Source organism: Acomys minous (genome assembly GCF_964271855.1).
Source record: "Acomys minous genome assembly, chromosome: 6".
NCBI classification, from domain to species: domain Eukaryota; kingdom Metazoa; phylum Chordata; class Mammalia; order Rodentia; family Muridae; genus Acomys; species Acomys minous.
Genome location: NC_140487.1, coordinates 37,370,683 through 37,395,777, shown reverse-complemented (window position 1 = coordinate 37,395,777; position 25,095 = coordinate 37,370,683). Strand labels below are relative to the sequence as shown.

The 25,095-nt window shown below is 40.8% G+C and overlaps 1 protein-coding gene across 1 annotated transcript in view; it reads left to right on the top strand.

Annotated features, from left to right (window-relative positions):
• ORC5 (origin recognition complex subunit 5) overlaps positions 1–17,833 on the top strand; it is a 60,005-nt gene extending 42,172 nt beyond the window's left edge. The window contains exons 13-14 of the mRNA XM_084788069.1: positions 9,739–9,851; positions 17,001–17,833. Of these exons, the coding sequence (XP_084644195.1) occupies positions 9,739–9,851; positions 17,001–17,046 (159 nt within the window). The 3' untranslated portion in view covers positions 17,047–17,833. The remainder of the gene's footprint in view (positions 1–9,738; positions 9,852–17,000) is intronic.
• Positions 17,834–25,095: the final 7,262 nt, after the last annotated feature.

Below are 25,095 nucleotides of genomic sequence, written 5' to 3'. Positions count from 1 at the left end.
GCACTTTGACCAAATAATTGATGTTTTTATTAGTTTACTTTTCCCAAAAAATTAATTTACATATTATATAGTGGTTCTCAGACTATCTCTACAAAAGTAATTACAATCATCAAATGCTAGTCAGGCCACCTAGAAATATTTCATTAAGAGGCTAATATATATATTGATGATATGAAATATGACCTTGTACATATAAAACATAACATCCTAAAATCTTGCTATTAGATACTCATATAAACTATTTTGAGTCATAGTGTTATCTTTTGCAGCTTTAAACTTGGTGACTTCAGTGGGGTTTGTGTGTAAAAGTACTCCTGTTGACAGTAGTCTGCTGTGAGATGAGGTGGAACGGTTTCTCTTGTTCGTTCTGTTTCACCTGGCCCGCACCACCATCCTTTGTCTCAGTAAACTAAAGTGCTAGCTGCTATTCAGGTAAATCATGTAAACCACAGAAAATAAATGCTAACATTTCCTACTCTTGCTGTGTCTTTTTACCCCCTCAGCCACAACAGAGGTTTGTGTGGCATTCCACTCCATATATGGTAATAGAGAGGCTCACTCAGTGTCCACAGTGCTGATGAATAGGTCAGCAGGGATGCTCTTTGAAAGAGGCTGGCTCTTCCCTAGCAGCTAAGAGCACCACCACCATGATGCTCAGCCTCCACTGGTGCAGCGAATGAGATTCTCAAATCTCCTCCTTCCTTGGTGTGGGTATAGTACTGTTGTACCACCCACCACTGTGCAGGAGGCTCCCATCTCAGAGCTGTATAAGGCAGTTTGAGGATGCTCTGTGATCAGAGACAGTGGAGTTGATGGACGATTGTTCACGAGCTGCACTGTTGTCATCATGAAGGCTAATACTGTTCATTACCATTATGCTACTGGTTCAGAAAAGAGAAAATGTATATTTAAGAGATCCCACACTATTGCTATAGTGACTACATAGGCAAATCTATGCATTAGAGCTAGGTCGTTTGAAAGAGAAAAGGAGGTTTGAATAAGTACTGGTGAGGGGAGAAATGATTGGGCGTGGTCTCCACTATGGAACTGTGGCTGCGTTTTCAAACACTTGTATATGGTAGAAGAATCGGTGTTGCTTGAGGGGGTTCGATGACAACTTAGTATACACCTCATTGGCGTTCTTTCTTTGGAGGGGATTGGCTACCACACATGCACTTTGGAGGGGATTGGCTGCCACACATGCACTTTCATAGACAGACTGCTCCTCCCGTTCATATCCTCTGGATAGAAAACTAGAGATCTAGGGCCCAACTCACTTTTAGAACCTAAGTGCTCACTCACCTTTAGACACTCAGCATGTTGGTGGAGACTTGAATTCTTAGAATGGTAGGTAGCCAAGCCCTAATTGTTCAGAATAAGAACAGTCTTATGAGTCTGACCCAGTATTTCCATCCTCAGTAATGACTGAATTTTAATCGATCTGAATATCCTAGTTATATCTCATACTGGTGTGATAAACCACATCATTCCCTGAAATGTTTTTGTCGAGTTTTAGTCTTAAATTTTAAAACTTGTCATAAAAATAAACAAATTTGCATTAAAAAAACTGGTAGTCTATTCAGCTACCCTTTATTGGGTGTGTGCTGGTGTGTGTGTGTGTGTGTGTGTGTGTGTGTGTGTGTGTAATGTGACACATTGCTAGTGGAAAAAGTAATATAATGTTTTTAATTTACTTTAGCAAATGGAGAAATAACTCCTGATTTTTTTAAATTGACCACATTCCACATGGGTTTTTTTCCTCCTAAATATTAAATATACTTCATTCTTTTCACCACACTGCAGCTGCTCTGAGTTCCATCATTTCTTAGTGCTACTTGTACCAGCTTCCCTCAGGCTCATAATATAAAGTCAGCAGCATAAACTGTATAACTTGAATTTAATCCTAGTTTTTGTTTTTTTCTTCTTAAACTTTTTAATGAGTTAGATTATATAAAGAATCAACTCTTCCCAATGAACAGGATATTCTCCACAGTTGTGTGCAGAGTGAGGACTGACTCTCACATGAACTCTGGTGCCCCATATTTGACCACCTCCCCTTGGTGGGGAGGCCTGGTGGCACTCAGAGGAAGGATAAGCAGGCTACCAAAATGAGACTTGATGTGGTGGGGGAAGAGGTCCCCTTCTGTCACAGACCCAGGGGAAGAGAATAGGGTAAAAGAGGGGGGGAGAGAAGAACAGGAGGATACAAGTGAGGGGATAACAATTGAGAAGTAATCTGAATAAATTAATTAAATATAAAATAAAAATAAAAAAAGAACCAACTCTTCCATTGCATAGCCTTTCTTGTGAGGCCTTGATGAGTCTGATCCAGTATTTGCCACTTTGGTTCTCCACCACCCCATTTACAATAAGCTGTTTCGTCTCTGATCTTGTACTAAGTTTTCTTGTCTTTGTATGGCTGCATATTGTGTCTTCCCTGTTCAGTTCACTTATGCATCATAGTCTGTCCCTTAATGATAGGGACATCTCAGTAAGTCCCTATCTGACTTACTGAGCACATCTCAGTAAGTCCATTTACTTTTACCTCAGTCTCTTCTCTAGAATCAAATAGTTGTGTTCACTCATATCATTAGCAGAACGCTCACCTAAATGCTGCCATTTACTGTGTACTTTCTCCAACTCTCCTGAATGTGTAGACTTTTCCATACATGGTCCCTAAGTGAATGACTCCTTATGTGTTCTTAGGGTCTTCCCAGCTACTAAATGTTTCCCGCTGTTTCCAGGAACTACCAGCATCTCTTAGTTCCTTTGTATAAAAAATGTGCAACTCTTTTTCTTCTTATCTGAGTAATCCTTTTGGAGGCAATTGCAGTTTCAAAATGAAGTGCTCTGATAGTATTTCTCTGCCTTTCTAGTACTTCTGTTTACCTCCTCCGCCCTCCTCCCCCTCTCTCTCCTCTCTCTCTCTCTCTCTCTCTCTCTCTCTCTCTCTCTCTCTCTCTCTCTCTCTCTGTGTGTGTGTGTGTGTGTGTGTGTGTGTGTATAAATCTAAGATGAACAGTTAACTTTGCCACAAACCATCACAACCTTTGATACCAACCAATTATGGTACTTGCAGAGCTGTGTGGAGCTCACACACTGACACCTCATGTGTTAAGTTTATTTAAATAATTTAATATGTTTTAGATCATAAAGCTTTTCCAGAACAATTAGAATATGGGGTATTTCTCGAAATCAGTTGACCTATATACCATCCTATAAAACTATAAAAATAATGAGCCTGTTAAAAATTAATTACAGTTGTAAATTGATTTTTTTTTGTTGGCAGAAAGAGCAGTTTATTAGCCCAGAAAGAGGTTCACACTGTTTTTACATTAAGCATTTCCAGCTGAAGCTTGTTAGTGACTGCCTCTCAGATTAAGGAAAAAAACCCTCCCTGTGGTACATGAAGTCCTATTGTTAAGCTATAAATAAGCAGCTCTTCTCCCTCATGGATGAGAACAAAGAACACAACATAACACAGCGGAGATGAAGTAAGCAAATATGGCCCCACTTAAGCCATAAGATATATGTAGAGAGATTCTCATTTTTAAATTTTCCTTGTGAATATATAATAGCTAAAGGAAAAAGATTATATACTTCAGTTTTCTTGCATTAAATATTTTACTTTAGTTGACAGTTCTGCATATTATGGGATACCATGTGACAGTTGAATGTGTACAGTGGTATAATTGTGAAACCAGGGCAACGGGCATCGTTTTCCTTACACGCTGACCATTTGTTTGTGTTAGCACCTTTGTGTACATGCGCCTCACGACTCGCTGTGCCGTGTGATGATGAAGCCATCCCCCTATCTAGTTGGATCTTGGTATTTGCTCTCTGGCTTCATTCTGCCCCTCTTTCCTAGCACCATGTCACCTTTAGTCTACATTCTCCTTTTGCAAAACCACACATCCAGCTTTTTTATCTGGTCAGGAGCTTGTCTTTCTGTGCGTGGCTGATCTGAGTACTGGCCTTTAGCTCCACCCCTGACACAGCAAATAGCATCATATAAAAACTGAAGTTTTTAATCATATTATTTTAAGCTAAGGTAAAGTAGTAACTGCCCAAATTCCAAAATAGCTAGGTGAATACTATTCAGTTTTTAGCAAGATGCTTCTAATTTATAGATAATTTTGTATATCCCTAACTGGGGGAAATGACAGTTTTTATTTTGAGAGAAGCCATCAATAGCAGCACAGAAGACATGGGTTCTGATCTCAGCACCCATGCAGAAGTGTGGGTGTGGTCGTAGAAGTGCATAAACCCCAACACCACCAGCCCAACTCCAGGTTCAGGGGAAATAAGGTGGAGACTGATGGGTAAGGTGCCAGACATAGACCCAGTAACAGCCAAACCCAGTGCTCCTCTGCTGTTAGCTCAGTAGCATCGGCAGTTTACTAACTTGTGGGCTGTTTCCGTGCTGGGGAGCGGGGTTATTTTTAGTGTTTAATTACAGGGAATGTGAGTCCTAGAGAAACTTAGGTGCCTAGCACAATGCCTACATAAGGTGTTTCCACACCACTAATGTCCCATGGTTACCAATAGTAGTTGGTTGTTCTCACAGCTCCTTTGCTGTCTGTAGGCATGCCCTTGACTGGGGCCTGAGGAATGAGTGATACTCGATTGCATGTACTTTATTCTAGCAAAAGTGAAAGAGAAGAAAAGATGAAAACAGAGGCCAACACTGAGGTCTTTCTGTAAACAGTAGTGGTTGTCTTAGCAAACCATTTTTCAGTAGTCACCAGCACCCAAAGTCAGACATTGTTTTGGCTAAACACTGTTAATATGTAAAGTAATCCTGGCATTGAAGTGCTTAACTTGAAATTTTGTTGTAGGAACTCTAAAATGTCTCTAGTAAACCTTCAGGATGGCATATGTGCTATATTCTCCTTCATTGGGCTTTCACATTAAATAATTAGGAAGCTTATTAGGCGGCCTTGGGTGGCTTCTGGGGACTGAAAATGCCCCATGTCCATGTCCATGAATTCCTTTAGATTTTCCCTTTAAAGACTTGTGTAGTTGTTTTGTGTGTATACACACTACTGTGCATGCAGACACCAAAAGAGAGAATGTTGTTCCTGCACCTGGAGTTACCAGCTGTGCACTGCCCAGTGCGGTGCTAGGAATTGAACTAGATCTTCTGCAAGTTAAGTGCCCTTAACTTCCAAGTCATCTCTCTCCAGCCCTCACAGTTTTCTTTTGTAATTATTTTTATGCTAGAAAATTTCCTTTAATATACTTAACATATAAGTAGTTTTTATAATCCCTAAACAAAAGCAGAACCTTTGTCGTGTTGAAGAGTAGAAGTAAAAGGTAAGAATTGGGGAAACACACACTTGGGGTGGGGTTGCACTATAATCCTTCTACAGTATTAAGAAATAATATTTTGTCAGGTGTGGTGGTGCATGCCTTTAATCCTAGCACTGGGGGGTGGGGGGGAGGAGGGGGCGCCGGGGAGCGGACCGAGGCAGGAGGATTGTTGTGAGTTTGAGGCCAGCCTGGTCTATAAAGTGGGTCTAGGACAGCCAAGGCTACACAGAGAAGCCTGTCTCAAAAAACAAACAAACGAGTGAGTGAATGTTTTACTAGCTCCAGAACTCTGGCAAATTTGTGAAAACCAATACAGGTTCACAGCATTGACCTGTTGGCCAAGGCCAGGCTTCAACACTGTAATTAACTATGTCTTTAAGGAGAAAATCTTTCTGTATTGTTTTAAGTCCTACTCCAGTGGCATATCACTATTGAAATGCTTGCCTTCTATGACATTCCCACTTACAGCCATATTGTATCATAATGCTTTTTAAAAATCCTGATAAATATGGGCCCAGCAAGTTTTAATTTTAGAAGGTTTTTGTAGCTTCATAGACAATGTCAACTTTTTGAAAAAAAGATAAAGGATCTTAGGGTCTCTGAACACCTTATCAGTGTTTCTATATTTTCTTAATTCAACTCTTTTCTAGATAATGATGCATTCACCTACAGTTGAATGTATAAAAGGTGGCCTAGAACTTTTCTTCCTGTGTGCCCTTCACTAGTTTACCTCAGCAAGGACATTTTGCAAAAAGTCCAGCTGAAAGTATACCAGTCAGGAAGTTGGTATATGTTGCACTTTACATGTAATCATTGTCTGTTGTTTTGGGTTGTTGTTGCTGTTGTTGTTGTTGTTGTTTGTTGTTGTTGTTGTTGTTGTTGCAGGCAGGGGATATAGGGACTCTGCTTTTTAAAATGTTTGGTTTTGGTACTAAGTATTAAGGATCAGACCATGGGGACACTGCCACCACACTCCTCCAGCCCCTACATCTCTTCATCCTTTTGCATACCTGTGTCTTTAGTCATATGAACAACATTTTCCCTTTGTAGGTTTGCATACTCATCACCACAACCACAGTACAAACCATTTTCATCCTCATAAGGACCAACCCTATTACCTGAAATCTCCCTTTCCTTCCCTGTGTATGGTAGCTGGATTCATCTTTCATATAGCAGTAGTGTATTTGTGCCATGTGCAGCTGTGTGTGGGTGTGCATGCCAGAAGTCAATGTTAGGCGTCTTTCTCTGTCACTGTCCCTTGTTTTCTTAGACAGGTTTTTTTCACCAGTTGACTAGACTAGACGGCCAACCAACTTGTGGGATCCTCTTGTCTTTACACTCCCCAGAGATGGGAGTGCAGGTGCACACCACCATACCGGCTTTTTATATGGGTGCTGGGAAATCCTAACCAGCTCTCGGGTCCAGTGAGCTTGGCAAGCAAGCACTTGCCCCCTGAGAGTTGCTCAGTACTCTATGATGTGACTGTTCCAGGATATAAACATTAACCCATTGGACATACATGTTCCCCCAGGTGTTTTAGTTGGAGGAGGCTGGTGGAGGTTATTATTGTTTTGGCTCTTATAAATGAAGCTACTCTGAAATTTGGTGTGCAGCCTTTTATATGAAGCTGCTCACTTGCTGCCTACACTTATTAAATAGCATTGCCTTGAATATATGTTGCTGTTAAAATTCTTAACCACATATTAGACTCACCAGGAGGCGTTGGCAGTTTTCTATCAGTGGCTATCTGCTCTCTGATGTTCTTTTTGCTTTCTGATGCTCAGGGCTCCTTTTAGACTTTTGTTTGAAGAACTTCTCTTGGCTGTTATTTAAAGGTGGTCTGCCAGTGGCAAATCCTCTAATTTGCTGTTGTTTAAGAATGTCTATTTCCACTTCATTTGCAAATGATAGTTTGCCAGACACAGACTTATCAGTTCATTTTCACAGCACTGCCTTCCGTCCATGGAGAGAATACGGCTGGCCATAAATCTTGTGTTGCTGGCTTGTACAGTGATAATGCTATGCCCAGTTTACTCTCTATTGTTGGGCAAAGAATTTCCAACTTTTTACCTCTGTATTGCTCCTGGAGGCCTGGCCTTCCTCTGCATTGTCCATTTTTCCCAGTCTCCTTTATTGACTCTTGTGTTATATCCAGGTTTTTAGTTGTTCAACAGAAAGAAGCAGTGTATCTGAATATATGTCATCTTACTGGAACTAACGCTTTTTCTCCTGTAGTTACCATTTTCCAAACCATATAAGCTTTTGTTAGTATTTGACAATGAAATATGTTTAGGGTAATTCAATGCTCAATTGGATGGCAAGCCTTCTGTAATGTTCAAGAAGAGTATGTTTTGTTATTATTTAGGGAGCTTTTCTCCAACAAAGATTACATTCTCTAAGATGTTAATTTATTACCTATATACTCTTCTATCTTACTTTTCTTTGCTGAAACTAGAGACAGTACAAATGAATCTCGGTTCCTAGGAGCACAAAGACAGGAATGACTCTTGTGTGTCTCTTTCTTTCCTATTTGTCACTGAGTTCTGAGGAGCAGGATGGGAAAGATGGTCCTGTCCTTGCCTTATGCATGCCTGCACCTGTGTGCTTGAGGAGTCAGGGGAGCTTCTGTGTCTAAAAATGTCTGTCATGTGCACACGGACTGCATCAAGCTGTGTCGCTGGAGTGTTAACATGGAAATCTGGTCTTCCTGGGTTGTCACGAATACTTGAAGTTAAGCAAGAAAAATAATTTCTGTGGTATTAGTTTTTGACAATGTCTTTGAATATTTACATCCTAAAGTAAGTCCTCAAGAGTTTAATGGACATACAATGTAAAATAAAAATTAGATAGTTAAGGATGGGATAGTGGAGAAGGTAAATATTTTTATATTTGTGCACAAATAGCAATAAATTTCTAAAGGTTTTGATATTTTTCTAAAAGTTTTCATTTAGAATTTTTAATTAATGTGTTTGGGATTTAAGGTGTTGAACTCATAAATTATCTTTGTGCTTGGTGTTCTGATTTTACTCTAATAACATTTTAATAAACTGGGAAGGTACTCTTAAGGTGTCAGTATATTTATATACTATTTTATGTAACATGTTTTCATGAACAATGTATTTGTATATTAGTACTAATAGGTCTCATATGACAATGTTGTGGAATGAATAACCCCTGAAATTATGCTTTTTGTATACAAAGGCAAATCTTGTTGAATTATTTTGCTTAGCTTTGGAATTTTTTAATATTAACTTTCTTCAATCAGGCCTCATCTCCCTACTCATTTCAGCAGTGACTTTGGCTGTTAAATCTTGAGATGATAATGTGTTTTTGCACAGTTAATATGATTAGTTTATAAATGGTAGAGCTGAGAGTGATGTCACAGTGGTTCACTTGTTCCAAGCCTTTGCACAGTCGTTGCGACTATCCTAACAGTATAAACTGAGGTATCTGAAAATATTTTTGAAGTTTTAACCTAAGACACATATTTTGTTTGCCTATGAAAATTGTGACCAAAGAATAATAGGCAATATAAGAATCTAATTAAATATGAGATAGTGTTTAATTTATAGGAAAATAGGAAGTTATAAGAAATATAAGGAAATGTCAGTGGCAAAATAAGAGGTAATTAATGTTTTCTCTTATATTCAAAGAAAAAGTGCAGAGGAGATCTGCCCCTAATAACAAAAGGGGTTTGTGGTAAAATTTCAAATGTTTTAGGAAATGAATTCTGTATAGAAAATAGAAAGGGTTACAGTTATTTAACTTCACCATGGGAGACTGTATTATCTCTTCCCTCTCATGTAAGGCTCTAGTCAGGACAGGAGTTAGCTCCCTTAGTAAAAGACTTGCAGTATGAGGACCTAGATTTGATCACCAGTGCACACATGAAAAGCAGAACGCGATGGCACACCTTTGTTATCTTATAACTTGGACACAGAGGCAGGCAGATCCTGGAGTTCACTAGCCCACCAGCCTAGCCTTGGGTCCTAAGAGTAGGGACCATGTCTCAAAAAAATAAAAAGGTGGGTCACTTCTGAGGAATGACACCTGAGTTCTTCATTGGCCTCCATATGCACACACACACACTGAAGTGTACACAAACATACATACATACATACATACATACATACATATATACATACACACACACACACACACGAACATGCTCACACAGCAATGTTGTTTGTGTGGGGAAATGTTATAAATATTTTAAATCATCTGTTAACAAACTAGCAGTCTTTAGTGAACACCCTTCAATGTTAAACTAGATGTTTAAACATATATACAAATTTGGGTGTACCAATTTTAAAATACTTGTATTCTTTGCAGATTCATTTACGCCTTTACTAGTAGCACTATAAATAAATAAAAATATCATTTAGTCTCATTAAATTTTCTCATAAAGATATCTTTCATTTTTAGATTGCCTCCCTAGTGACCCTACAGCTGTTAACTGTAGTTGGCCATGATGATCAGCTTGATGGACCAAAATACAAATGTACAGCTTCTCTAGATTTCATCAGAGCTATTGCACGGTAAGTGTAGATTATCTATTAATGTAAAAATGACACAATTATGCAAATGATATGCTAAATAAAAAGAATATCCTTTCTAACATAATAAAAAAGTAATTTAAGCGAGAAAAGATGACTTAAGTACCAAGAATGAATAAGTTCTGTTTTAGCATCCTCTAATCAAGCTTACCAGTAATGTAAAATTAAAGTAGCAGTAGCTAACATGCTAGATGACAGAAATGGAATTACAGAAATACTGTGGGAAGGCGCGATTTAAGAGATCACTGAGTACCAAAAGCTCATGTGTATTAAAACATGACACTTTGGACCATAAACACCCTCTACCCACATCTGCCCTCTTCTATTCTTGCATAACATTTTATGCTTCTTTCGTGCTGACTTGACCGATTGTTTCTCTCTCTATGGGGTGAGCCAATTCTCTTCCTTCTGAGCTAAACCTAGCACTGGGTATACTACTGTCCCTGCAGCAATTCCTGCTCTCCAAGCTGAGTCCTTAGAGACTTTCATTTCACAAGATCATTTCCATGGCTTGTGTAGTGCATACCTGCAGCTCTAAGACTGGTAGTCTACATCTACTTCCTTGTTCTCCTTAGGAAAGATTACCCTGCTTCTGGCTTTCAGCCATGACAATTTACGTGTTAAAGTGTGCAGGGGGAGGGGGAGAGGGTGGCTGGTGTTTGTTTGTTTGTTTTTAATGTCATTCTCTCCTGCCTGCCAGATTCTTGACATTATTTAAATCACACATCCTGATCTCTGTATTCCCTCTTTTCATCGAAGCCATTGGTTTAGAACCCCTTCAGTGTGGCTTGCTGGTGCTGGCCATCCTTATTTCCTGTCCTGTATGTGTATATGTTGGCGATAGGGACCCTCCCTGCCTAAGGATTTACTCACCTGTGCTCCAAGTTCCTCTTCCTCCTCCATTTCTGTAAAGCCCCTTCTCCTCAGGCTGCTTGTTTTTCAGTGGTACTTAACACCACTGGCCACTCATTCTTAAAGCCGTCTTCTAGAAGCCGTGATTTTGTGGTGCTGGTTTTGCTCAGGTTCACTTGCCAGCCTGCTTTCCACACCTGACCTTTAACTGGAGTTGTTCTCTGAGGCTTGATCCTGGTATCTTTCCTCATAATACACCTTTTTTCCTACGCAATTTTAGCTATGCATACAACTCCAACACCATGTTGTTAGTCCCCTTCTTGTTAAAGGCCATACCTTTTTCATATTTTATATTTTTGACCTTTATTGGACATTATAGTGTAACTCAAGACTGAACTCAGAAATTCTAACTTGTTTTTACACACAAAATAAGAAAGGAAAGATTCGTCTTTCCTTCCAGTGTTTCCTGTTTCAGCAATCAGCCCTGCAGGCTGCCATGTTTCAGAGGCCTAGAATTTGACAGTGATCTTGTTACTTTTTTCTTCCATACTGTTCCTGTTAGATCTGTAGTCCTCATTTAGACATGAATCATAGCTTTATCACTTTACGACACCTCATACATTAGCCTCCTAATTAATTTTCTCTGTTCTTATCTATAAAAATTTAACTTCACTTCAGAGAAAGCCCCTGCTATATTTATTAAGGCTCTGCAACTATAGCAGAGTATCATTAACAGTGGCTGTCTCCCATGGGGTGGGTCTCAGGTTGGGCCAAGCATCGGTTGGACATTCCCTCAATCTCTGCTCTATCTTTATCCCTGCACATATAGTAAGCAGGATAATTTTTGGGTCAAAGATTTTTGTGGGTGAGTTGATGTTCTCCTCCCTCCACTAGAGATCATGTTTAGCTAGAAGGTGGCCTCTTCAGACTGCATGACCCCTGCTGTTAGGAGTCTCAGCTGGAGTCCTCCTCATGTCCTCCCAGGGGCCCACCCTGTCACAGGTCTACAGCTTGTCTCAGCGATGCCTTGCCCCTCAGTTTTCTTTCTCTCTCCAAGCGCGCTGCCCTCCTGCCCCTGCTCTTCTCCACCTGATCCCTGCCTTCACTTCCCTCCCCACTCCCTCTCCTACCCTGTGCCCTCTCTGTATCCACTTTCCCTGTCTACTTTATTTCCCTTTCTGAATGAGAGTCAAGCATCCTCCCTTGGGCCCTCCTTGTTACTCGGCTTCTTTGGGTCTGTGGATTGTAGTGTGGTTGTCCTGTATGATCGATACTATGCTGTATCCTGTATGTCCTGTACTCGGCTTCATGCTTTTTAGTCACTTCCTCCAGGCGGGCTGCCTTGCCCAGCCTCAGTGGAAGAAGATGCCCTCAGTCCTGAGGTGACTTGATGTGCTGGGGTGTGGGCTCCCCTTTTCTGAGGAGAGGATAGGAGGGTGGGACTGGGAGGAGAGGAGGGAGGGGGCTATGATCGGGATATAAAGTAAATAAATAAGTATAACAAAAAACAAAAGGGGGAACTGAAGAGCTTTATATGAAGAAGGAATATTTAGATATAAACAGATGCCATATCACCAATGATAGATGCAATAATGTAATCACTGTCATCCTTCAATTAGGTTTTATACTCAGCTAAACTATCATATAAGAATGGGGAAAATCATATCCCACTCTCCATTCAACTGTGGAGAATGTTCTGACCATTGGCTAGATCTGGGTAGGAGTTTAAACTTTACCGCCTGTATTGTCCTTGGCCGGTGCCTTAGTTTGAGCAGGACCCCTGGGCCCAAATCTTCCTATCATAATGTTCTACTTGTAGGTTTCTAGGACCCTCTGGGTCCTTCTACTTTGCTATTCTCCCATACTATGGTGCCTCACATTTGACCATGTCCCCTGGAGGGGGAGACCTGGTGGCACTCAGAGGAAGGACAGCAGGCTACCAAGAAGAGACTTGATACCCTATGAGCATATACAGGGGGAGGTAATCCCCCTCAGGAACAGTCATAGGGGAGGGGAATAAGGGGAAAATGGGAGGGAGGGAAGAATGGGAGGATACAAGGGATGGGATAACCATTGAGATGTAACAAGAATAAATTAATTTTAAAAATAAAATAAAATAAAAAGAATGAGGAAAATGCAGATATTTTAGGTACATAAACAATAGTTTGGTTTTTTAAAAGTTATTTAAAAATGACTAGAGGGACTGTATCAACAACATACAATGAAAGAAGGAGTGGGCCGCACCTAAACAATCTGATTGAAATAAAGAACTAAACATAAAAAAGTTTTAAAAAGAAAAGTTAACTTCACTCTCCTATTAGCAAATCTTCCTGTACATTATATGGCCTTTGCCCTTTTGGACTCAGTCTTCCCTTTATTATGTGCTCACCATTTGCTTCCCCACTTCTTGACTGCAGTGTTTCCAAACTTCTGCTCATCGTTTAGCCTTTGTATTTCAGTGTGAACTTCTATTTCTTAAGCCTTATCAGACATACGTTGCTATCCTCACCACTTCCTCTGTAATTGCAGGATGCCATTTTGATTATCAGTTTAAAGAGTTAGCTGAATAATTAGAGTTCATCTTTCTGAAAATTAGTCCATGAAATTGAAAGCACAGAATATCTTATGCCTGTCGTCATGCCTGGTGCAGGCTTTAATCTTAGTATGTTCTATACAGATATTACAGATATCCTTGTACTTTCCAGTATCAGTAAAATCTTAGGTAGAAAGGAATAATATGGATTTGTTTTGGATATGACATTAAGAAAAATAGAGTGGAGAAGACAGTCTTACTCAAAATTGAGGTGTGGTAGAAGGGAGAGGTCACTATGGTAGTTATTAGGGAGGTTATTGGTTTTACTTTCAGGCATCTGGGGATGTCCTAATTTGCTTTCTAATTGCTGTGAGAAAGATCATGGCCAAAAGTAACTTGGTTAGGAGAGAGTTTATTTGGCTCACACTTTTCATCAGAGCCCATCATTGGGGTGAGCCAAGTCAGGAAGTCAGGCAGGGCAGGAGCCTGGAGGCAGGAACTCATGCAGGGACCATGGCAGAGCTCTGCTTACTGGCTTGCTTTCCATGACACATTTATGGCTTTTTATACCAGCCAGGACCACCTGCCTGTGGGTAGCACCATCTACAGTGGGCTGAGCCCACCCATATCAATCATTAATTGAAAAAAGAAAGAGAGAGAGAGAGAGAGAGAGAGAGAGAGAGAGAGAGAGAAAAGAAAGAAAGAAAGAAAGAAAGAAAGAAAGAAAGAAAGAAAGAAAACAAGCACAGTTGTGGCTAGAGACAAACATTAGCAGCTCCTACTGAGAAAAATGTGTAATATTGGAATCACTGACCATGGGCACATGAGCCAGTGCTTGCAGGAAGAGCAGCGTGCTGAGAGGGTTTGGGATTCTTGACCTTGAGTTTACAGTGGTGTCAGTCTGTGAGACTTGTGATCTTTTCCAGCAGCATTCCATATGCTGGTACTAGGGCTGCAGAGAAGAATAATTGAAATCACATAATGTTGGAGTCTTGCCAGATGAGTTCAGTAGATGCTAGCAAGTAAGCTCTTGGTGTGATGAACCCTGGAGCCTAAGCTGAGCAGAAGGGAAGGCAAGCCAGCCAAGGACCAGGAGTCTCATGCCTAGCACATAGACACTAGTCAGAAGAAAATGAAGAGGTTGGATTCTATTTGTGCCTAGGTATCCCAGATATCCAAAATGGGGCAAATAACATCTCAGAGGGCATGTTTTGAGACACAGCATATTTCTCAGTATATTTATTCTGAGTGTTTGGAGAGGAAAAGACAAATATGTAGTGAGCTTACACATCTTAGGATACAAAGGAAACCAAACAAGATGCTAACTTTATTCAGAAGCTAGGAAATGGTGGCAAGGTAGATAGAAGGGCAGTGACTAGAATGGTCTGGGTCGCAAGGGCAGGGTTCTTACACACGGATACCAACCTCCCCTGCCTGAACTGTCTGGCATGTAATAGAGAAATGAAGAGAAGCCTGTGCCCTGAAGTTCAGGGAGAGCCATGTTGCAGTCAGTGCCCAGAGGGAGAGAAGAAGGATTGACTGAAGGCACAGAGGACCTCAACAGTGGGAAGGCTTGGTTAGAAACGCCACAGGAAGCAGCTTGCAGGAAGGAACCAGAATGTGGAGCAGAGTGTAAAGATGAACAACCAAGGAGCCTTTGCGGAGCTGGAGCGGGTGGTCTGTGGAATGGTCTACAACGGGCTGCAAAGTAAGCATTTGCAGGTCTCCATAATCGATGGAAAGACACTGCAAAGTGCCTCAGGGCTGAAAAATAAAGTTTTTTATTGGTAAAATTTGTCAAAAGAAACAGAACCCAAGCTTAAAACTGTCCAGAAAACATGAGAAAATCTTTTCTGTGAGTAAAAGAATTGACAAAGTGAAATAAAAAGATACAGCTAAAACTAAATCCTTAAATATATGTTATATGATTTAGTTCCGTTGTTCTAAATTCTGGTTTAAGAATTAGCTGTAGGAGGGCTAGGGTGATGGCTCAGTGAGTAAAATATTTCCATACCAGGACAAGAGTTCAGACCACTAGAAAGCAGGTTAAGGCTGGGCAGATATGGCAGCTTCCTGTTGTAGAGGTGACCTTCATTCATTGCATTATTTTAGCCCTAGCCCATCAGCCCAGCATTTTTCAATGGTTACTGCAGCAAAGTTGTGATTTTGTGCTCTCTCTATGCATTCTTAGTATTGTAGATGTTCGTTTGTGCTGATCATGTTATCCATTAAATGCTTTGAAATATTGAGATCCTCCTAATGTTGGAATTTAAGTTGTTTTTCACTTCCTCAGTGCTCTTTGTTTTTTCCCAGGGCCAAAAATCTACCACCACCAAAAAACAAAACAAAACAAAAACCCACCAAGGCATTAAATCCATGCTACTTTGTTGGGGATTTGATGCCATCAGAGAGGAGTGTTCAGGGATGTACAGATGCACCTTTCTCTTAGTGTGGATGAGAAAATGTAGCCTGCCATATCTGGTTTCTCTCAAGCCCCTTGATAATTAAGATTACTGGCTGAAAGGGACATTTTCTTTGAAGATCATCTTTATAGGGACTTTATTGCCAGTAGGTTTGAGAGGGAAGTGAGGGAAGGCCGTGGGAATGGGGCCGTGGTGTAGCCACAGCTGGTCTCTGTGCTGGAGAGGTCTTAGTTGAAGTGATCACTTTTGTAGTCTTATCCCTGCTGATGCCGACAGGAATCTCTTTGCTTAGAAAGGTTTAGTGTCTCTCAGCGAGGCAGTGTTATAACGAAAGATGGTCTTCAGTCCAACGTTGGGTATCTCAGTAGCTGGAGCATCTCACAAATCAAGCTATTTTTAAATATGTTTTCAAAATTGGTATCTATAGCTCCCTATCCATATTTTTAAAAAATGTTTGGCATGTCAGTCATTTATGTAGAAACTCTTTTAGAAAATGTATTACAAAGTGATAGACAAAAAGAGTAATTGGTGATAGTTTAATAAGTAAGAATGTGCAATTAGTGACTCTAAAAGGCTGTTCTCACATGGATGATTATTTTTGCAGAACTGAATACTTAAGGCTTTAATTTTATACTTATTGTTAGATCATTATATCTAATTATTTTGACCATTTATTCAAATAATAAACCTCCAAGTCTGAATATTTATAGTGAAGAATGAGTTTGGAGAAAGGAAAATAATTATATGTCTCTTCCTCTGTTATTTTATTCTGCCTGCCACCAGAGTATAAAAATATACATCTACGTCGTCTGTTGTATCATATGCTTGGATCATACAGATTTAGTTGAAATGTGCATACAGGTCAGCCGCTGCTAAGACTGGAGATAATGAAAGCTACAAATGAGGACAGATGAGCCGTGCATTATGTGATGATAAAACAGGTGTTTTGGAAGATAAACAATGTTCTGAAGCAAACAAGATTTAAATATGTTTGCATCTCTAATTATGTTATTCTGATTATTAGGCAGAAAGCAAGTAGCTTTCCAATAGAATCTAAACTTCCTGCAATAAAGCTCAAATGCAGAATGTTGACTAGCTCTAACTTTTTACTTACTTGTTTTGCAATAAAGTAACTTTCTGTTTTGTCAAAAATGGTTTACAAATTTCATATTTAAGTTACATTTTTAATATTAGCTCTGTCCTTATTGTGGTGCATCTGACAGCATTGTCCAGCTGTGAACTGCTTCCTGCATGGCTTACAGTCATGCAGAGCTGATCGGTATAGAGGGCGGATGCTAACATGCTATCTGTTTTTGTTTCTAGGACGGTGAACTTTGACATAATAAAATACTTGTATGATTTCTTATGAAAACAAGCTTCAAAGCCATATGGACACTGTGACAATGACTAAGCCAAGCTGTGTTCATCCAACTACTCAGCTGGCCAGGGAAAGGAGTTCTTTGGCTCTATTGGATTTGTCCAAACAGGTGCTGGCCCAGCATGGAATCTGATGAAAATCCTCTGATTGGTCTGGGTAGATGTGAGCAGAAGACTATTTACCAGGGGCCCGGGAGTATTTGGAAGCAACGTGTTAATTATAAACAGCAGGGTTTGAACACAATCTGTTCTACTCTTAATGATGTTATCTTAACACTGAAATTGCCTGAAACCCATTTACTTAGGACTATGTTTTGCTCTGTGAACTATCCCCTGCGCTTTGAATGTGCCAGCAGCCCTTGTTTATATGCCCAGCCTTTTCACTTCCTCTCCACAGGAGCCTCTGCCATCTCTTGCCAAAGCAGATTTCCTAAGGCCATTATTTTAAAAGATCATAGTTGGGAAAGTATATTCTATTTTTGAAATCTAAGCTATATCTGCTTACCCTTTTACCCTAATTTTCTCAAATACAGGGCAACTTGCTCTATGTACACAAACCAGCTTTGTGTCTAACTTCACGTGCTAGCTTGACAGTACTTAGAAAGGAAAGGCTTTTCTGGTCACGCTCACAGTTAGCCTGCTCATGGCTTCTTATCAGCATATTGCCTGCCTGCCTTCCTTCCTTCCTTCCTTCCTTCCTTCCTTCCTTCCTTCCTTCCTTCCTTCCTTCCTATAAGTTGCTGGACTTTGAGCACTCTACAATAAAATTCTTAACATTAGTCATGTGCCTTTGTTCTGACTACTTTACTTGTTCATATTTTTTACATAGTTTACTGTTACTATTAAATACTTGAAAATTGAACAGGTTTAAAGTGCTTAATTGTAATCTAGTTTAAATTCTGGTGGTATTTTTCTTCTTCATTCCTTTTTTTTTTTTTTTTTGAAGAAAAGTTCTCACAGTAGGCATTCCTAGGTAAGAAGCCTTTTTATGTAGTGATTTTCTGACACGTTCTCATTTTCCTCTCCCTTTTATTTTCAGGGAAGGAGAAGAAAGAGGATGGATAATGTTGTGTTTTGCTTCCCTGTGTAAGATGGGAACTTTCCAGTCAGGAGGGTCGCCCCACAGCCAATGAGTGTCCTTCCTCACTCTCTTCTAGGAACTTGTTTCATCGCTTCCCAGGATGTTTGGTGAAGTCAGGACCAGGGAAAAGCTGAGAACAGAACAGAGTCACATTTGGATTTCTAAATATAGAGATCTGTGGACAGTAGGGAGTCCTGTAGGTGGCCATTCAGAGCAGTGGCTCCTGGACAGGTGTGTAGACAGCCCTGTAGGTCCTGAGCAGTGGCTCCTGGACAGGTGGTTTGGACTCCTCCAACTTTGCTAATCATGCTGAGTGACCTGTCATGGTTCAAGCTGAAGTGTGAGGTAGAAACTGAGATGGCAGAAAGGAGAGCTGTTGGCAGATAAGAAGTGAAGGGGACAGAGTTTCCGGTGGCAGACACCACTGTTCCTCACTGCCCCTGGTCACCTGTCTTACAAGCCTTCTCACAGCATAGTGCCAGCCCTAGAGGTGGCTTCCCTCCACGGTTCCTTAATGACATTACTCTGCAGTAAAAGCCTCAGAAGTTTGCTGTTTTGTAATTTACTTTCTAATAGCTTTACTAAATGTCTCAGTAATGTGATCAATTTATTTAAATGAAGACTAATAGAGCTTAATACGCATATTAGCATTTTAACAAGGGTCATCTGCAAATGAAATCTTCTCTTTGGAAGATAAATTTCTCCAATTACAGGAAGAAATCTTATAGTGAGAGTCCTACTAGCTAGTGAGCAGATATTTCTGTTAGGAGAGGAGGCACCTTACGCTGTCTTCTCTACCATCTCTACCTGGTCTAGAAATCCTGTAGTTGGAACATGATGAAAGTTACTGACTGGGTTTTTAGCCTTTCATATGTAACTCTTCAACTTCACAGATTCCTTAATTTACCAAGAGCCAGGCCACAGGGCTAAAGGCCACCCTCGCTCTCCCTCCTTTCTTGTCATTGTAGTCCCTGACCAGCCTTCATAAAGGTGGAAGTTCTTTTTCAGCAGCTCTGGAAAGGGCAGTAACATACCTAGCCACACTGCATTAAGCCTGAACGTCACCAAAGGATCAGTCTCCTTAGTAAGGCAGCGACGAGTAGGGCTTGCTCAGAAGTCATGGAGTCGGACTGCCTTGGGCCAAACCAGCTATATCACAGTATGTGTGTGGCCCTAGTCAAGTTAGTTAACCCTTTTGCACCTCTTGTCTTTTCATTGCACTGGTTGAGGTAAGTGTCACAGCATGCATTAAAGGCTTAGTCACCATTCTCAAGCACTGCTGCATGGTGACAGGGAGTTACGTCACTGAAAATGCGACCTTGAAGGTGGTACCAAGACTACCCCCTTCTACCTCTTCGCTTCTTGGTGGTCATGAATGAGCATTTCTTTCCATAATATACTGCTCAGCCACAAATTCCCAAAGTAGTTGGGCCAATGACTTGAATTCTGAGCCAAAATTATCAACCCGTGAGCCTTTTCTCTTGTTAATGGATCATTTAAGGCATTTTGTTACAGTAACGCAAAGCTGACTGATAGTCATTGGAGAATATAGTTTACCTCATGGAGTTGGTTCACATGATTAAATAACTTTATTAGCTAAAGCAGATTTTTTTCAAGTGGGGGCAAATTGGTCTGCCAGCAAACATTTAGCATTTCTAGAGACGTTTTAACTTGTCCAGTTGGATCACTTGTAGGGAACAGAGAGGCTAGGAATGTTGCTAAATATTAAAAATACATATTCTATAGCAAAATTAGTCACCAAATAATGGATGAGAGAAAACTCCAAGTAGACACTTCTTGCCACCAAATAAAACCTCCATTACCAGGAAGGGGTTACAGTCAATTGATTTGTTGACCAGAGGGACTCCATGGAAATCCCTACAACCTACGCTGTTGCTAAGGCTACTCATTGCTCTCCACTAACACATTGTAAGCCTTATTGCTGAACACAACACTTACATAACTCATTACACAGATGTATAGCTGTTGCCTACCTAGAGCCTTCCCTCCTACTGACTGGTGGTCATGGTGTTGGAAGGTACTCTGCAAACAACCAGAGGAGAAATGTAGACACTAACCCAGCTACAAACCCTACGGTCTACAAAGATGTCCTGCCTTCAAGATACACTGGTGCAGTAGTGATACAAAGCTTATGGGAGTAACTGACCACTATCTGACTGGATTTAAGGTCAATTCTGCTATGCTCAGATCAGTGGAGTGCCCACCCATCATTAGAGAAGTGAGAGTAAGAGACGTTGGAACATTCAGTCCTAAAAAAATCTTCATCAAATCTCTCCCTTCAGGCTCAGGGAACTCTGCAGAAGAAGAGATGGAGAGATTTTTAAGAGCCAGTGGGGCTGGAAGACACCAAGGAGACAGGCCTTCTAGACAGCAGGGTTGATGTACATATGAACCCACAGAGACTGTGGCAGCATGCACAAGTCTAAGTCATATGGGATGCCAGTACTGTAAGGGAAAGCAGACAGCCCCCATCCCTAACCCAGAAACTCTCTCCAACTAACAGCCATTCACAAAGGAAAAATTATTTTTCTCCAAAGGAGTCTCACTGGGTATAGAAACCACCCTTCAGGGCAGGTCCCAGCCTAGCCTGTTAGACAGCCAATACCAGGTGAACCCAGCGGTGTTTTTTTGCAGGGTTAGGTTTGGTTTGCTTTGGTTTTTTGGGTGGCTTTGTTTGTTTTGTTTCTCACTCATAGTACTTTGGTCTCTCCCAATTCCCCATTACAGATATTTTGTTTATATAGTATGGTTTTGGATTTTGTGTCTTTTTGAGATTTCTGTGTATATGAGTGTGTCTTTTTAGTGCTTTTTATTAGTCTCCCCCAACCCCAATTTAGGTTTGTTTTTATTTTATCTTAATCTTTTTTCTTCATTTTTAAAGAGACCTGTGTTTAAGAATGAGAAGAGCAATAAAGGACGTAGGTCTGGATGGGTAGGGAGATAGGATGTGAAGAGTCGAGGGAGGGGAAATGAACTGGAACATATTGTATGATTAAAATTATTTTCAATTTAAAAGAAAAGAATGTATGTTGTGCCAAGGTTGAGAAGCCCTAACCTAAGTGGGTACCAGGCACGTGACAAGTGTTCAGTTAAGTGTTAGCTGTCCTTATAGAAAGGAGTGCTGTACCTGAAGAAATGATCTCTTAAAAATGTGGCGTTATTCATGCCCACAGTATCAGGTTTCTTTATTTTTAGGACTGAAGAATTTTTCCATTTTACTTGCTTTTCAGGATCCAATAAGAATGTGGAAAGTTTAGCAAAGAGACCAAATCAGAAAACAGGTAGCCTAGGACATATGTTGTTTGCCATCAAGTATAATGACTGGAAAGCTAGGAATGTATGTCTAACCGGCTGAACTAGCTAACTGCTGGTATATATAGTTAACATTTTCTAAGGTGAGAAAACTAACATAGTAGAAGAATCCATTCAATATGCATCACTCTGCCCATACCATGCAGAGAAAAACAATGGACCAAGTCTAGGCACAATGCATCCTTTATCAGATTAAGCACCCAGTACGTTTTAAAAATAGTAGGCAGAATACAGGAAAGACTGTGCAGTCAGCTGTGCTGCTTCCTCCGTTGCTACCTGAAGCCTCTCGCTGTCGTGCACTGTAGTTGTTTGCACTTCACACCTTCCCCATGAGCAGAACGCTGGCTTGGAGGCAACTAGACAGGAGCTGATAATTCAGCTTCCTCTCCGGCATCTTGAAAGCTGCATCTTTACATGTCGTTGCCCATCGTATGTGAATAGTGTCGATAATTTTGCATGTAATTTCAGTCTGCTGACACAATTTGCTTTCAAAACTGCTTAGTAGAGCTCAAAAATTTTTTTTCCTATCAAGATAACAACGTTTTGCTCGAATTTGCCGTTAACCGCCCTGAATACACAGTTAGAGCTCATTTTCCAGCAGTGGCATGCATTCATGAGGCACAGTGTGAGGAGTAGGGATGTGGTAGAGCAGAGAAAATTATAATCAATTCATTCATTTAACTGCATGTTGATGCACAGTAATGACAGGACTTTTCAAAGGCATTCCAACTGTTTGAGTAAATAGCGGGGGCTTTGGGATGCAGGAGGAGCACACGAGGCATTAAAGATCTGCTAGGGTTTGAGATAAAGTAATCTTTCATTGCACTTTCAAGAAGTTGGGGGTCTGATATAATGGTAATTTTCTTAATATGGCATGCATGCATAAAACTAAATACTAGCTACTTGCCGTATAGTGCCTTACGTATGAGGGTACAGAAGTGAGCACTGGAAGCAGATCTGTGGACAACAGGCCCTGCCAGTGTTGGTAGGGCCAGCCTTTGAAACAGGACCGCTTGGGGAGAAGATTATGGGTTCAGTTTTGGACAGGTCAGCATTGAGAACCTTGTGTGAAGTGGCTACTTGGGTCTAGGTTGGGAAGCACCACCAGGACAGATGAAGTTATTTCATGACTTAGACATCTTAGTCCTCAGACCCATGCCATGAATGGGAGAAACCACTGTTCTTCAAGAACTGTGAATTATGTATACTTTTTAAAGTAATAACTCTACTATTTATACCACTCCCCATTCCTTCCAGTTCACAAAGCTATTATAAGAAGCTAATAAGATCTATTTATTTATTTATGGCCCCAAAAAGAGAACAACAAACCCAGCTGCATGGAGAACCTTGGATCACATGGTTGCTCCCTGTGTCTCCTCACCTTTCTTATGGCTGGGCAATGGGCTGGGAGAGCCAGCGTGCTAGTCAGAGGCTGTGCTTCCGGAGCAGGCAGCACTTTCAGCACTGTCTGCCTAGGCCATAACTAACTACCCCTGCAGAGAAGGAAAGCAATTAGGCCAACTTGATGAAAGACATATACAAGAATTTGTAGACGTATTAAGTTACTACACCGAGCATAATATACTGAAAATAAAAATGCATAAAATAGTATGTCATGTCAAATTTGCGGTTAGTATGGTGGAGGCAGCTGAGTCCCTGTGTGATCACTAAGTGTTTTCCCCTCCCTGCTTCCCAAACACAAGGGGCATCCAGATCAGTGTGGGTAGGACACGGGAAGCAAGGACGGTGAGTGTCAAGAGGAGGTGGAGGTGCTGAGAGCGGCTGTGAGTGAGGGTGTGGGCATTGCATAGCGTGGTTCCAGCTGTGTGACCTGAAGGCGGATAGCACAGCAGAGGACTCAAACACCAGGCATAGGTTTTGAAAAGGGCCACTACCTGCTATAAAGAGAATAGGCCTTCCAGAGCCACAGGAAAACCAGAGAAATAGTAGTGCCTCGGATATAAGTGCCAGAAGTGGGTGTGGTGAGATGTTGATTCTAGGCATAATTGGAAAGAAAGTTCCGTGCAACTTGTTAAATAATTGCATGTTAATTGTGAAGGGCAGAGTAATTGGTAACTTCAAGTTTTTGGCTAGGTTGTCCGGAAAGACAGTTAACCCTTGCTGAGCTGAGGAAGACTGGGTAGAGGAGGGTTAAATATGGGCAAAGAGAGGTCAACTGTGGTTTATCCTTCCGAAGGTCACGTGTTGAAACTCCTCACCAATGTAATGAGTAAGGCTCAAAGACGTCTTTCCTTTCAAGTTAACACTTGGCTCACTTGCTGATAACTGCCCTGAATACACATTTTCCAGTATGGCAGGTGTTCATGAGGCATAGTGAGAAGTAGGGTAGAATATGGAAAAGTATATTAAATCCACCATTTAACTGCATGTTTGTTTGCTTTTTGGCTTTTGGTTTTTTTCAAGACAGGGTTTCTCTGTGTAGCCATAGCTGTCCTGGTCTCAATTTGTAGACCAGGCTGGCCTCAAACTCAAATCAGATCTTCCTCCCTCTGCCTCTGCCTCCTGCCTGTTGATGCAGAGTTCAGTTTCTGTTCTTGTGAGTGAATTAGTAACATTATAGAAAAGGAATAGAGGTCTCCCCACTCTGTTTTGACTCTCCCTTGAGCCTTGTGAGGACATAGCATCGTCTCTTTTGCCCTCTGCTGCTTCTATAGAGACATTGTAAGAACTTTGTTTTGGAGGATGCAGCATATGATACCATGCTAGAAGTGGAGAGCAACCCTCACCAAAGACCAGTTGCTGAGACCTTGATATTGGACTGCCCAGGCCCACAAATGGTGAGAAAAAGACTTATTTGTAACTCCCCTGTATCAGGTATTTTGTTATAGCAGCACAGATTTAACAAAGTATCTAAGTGGAACCTCAAAACAAATTTCAAGTTTAGAAGGAAGCACTAAAGAAGAGAAACAAACGAACCCAGGGTGGTGGCTCACACCTTTAATCCCAGCACTAGGGAGGCAGAAGCAGGTGGATCACTGTGAGTTTGAGGCCAGCCTGGTCTACAAAGCGAGTCCAGGACAGTCAAGCTACACAGAGAAACCTTGTCTCGAAAAACCAAAAATTAAAAAAAAAGAAAGAAAGAAAAGAAGAAGAAGAGGAGGAGGAGAGAGAAACTCATGGGGTTACCATTGCTTAAATGTAAACATGTGAGGAATGTGTGTACATAGTGGCTGACCCCTGTGATTAGGAAACAGCACCTATTTGCTGGGGAGGGGGAAGGGAGGCGCAGGAGTTCTAAGAAGTACACCCCCCTGCTCTCTGTCAGAAACCTATGGTCATTCTCCATGGGAAAATAGGACTCAACTACTATTCAAATTTTAAATATGAAAGTTTCAAGTATTAACTTATTAATAACTATAACTTTAAGTAGTCCTTGTGGAAGTGAAAAAACAAAAGGAAAATGTCAGTGAAGATCTGAGTGGATCATCGCCTTAGATATCAGTGTGAGCCATCCCCAGCCCTAGTGAGATGACTTCTAAATACTGACTTCACAGATTAAAGATGCTAATTAAACCCCAAATGATAATTACTTCTGAATACTTACATTCTTCCCACTCCTAAAGTATAAAAATAGTGAATTTTACCATTAAATGTAAACTTTCCCTC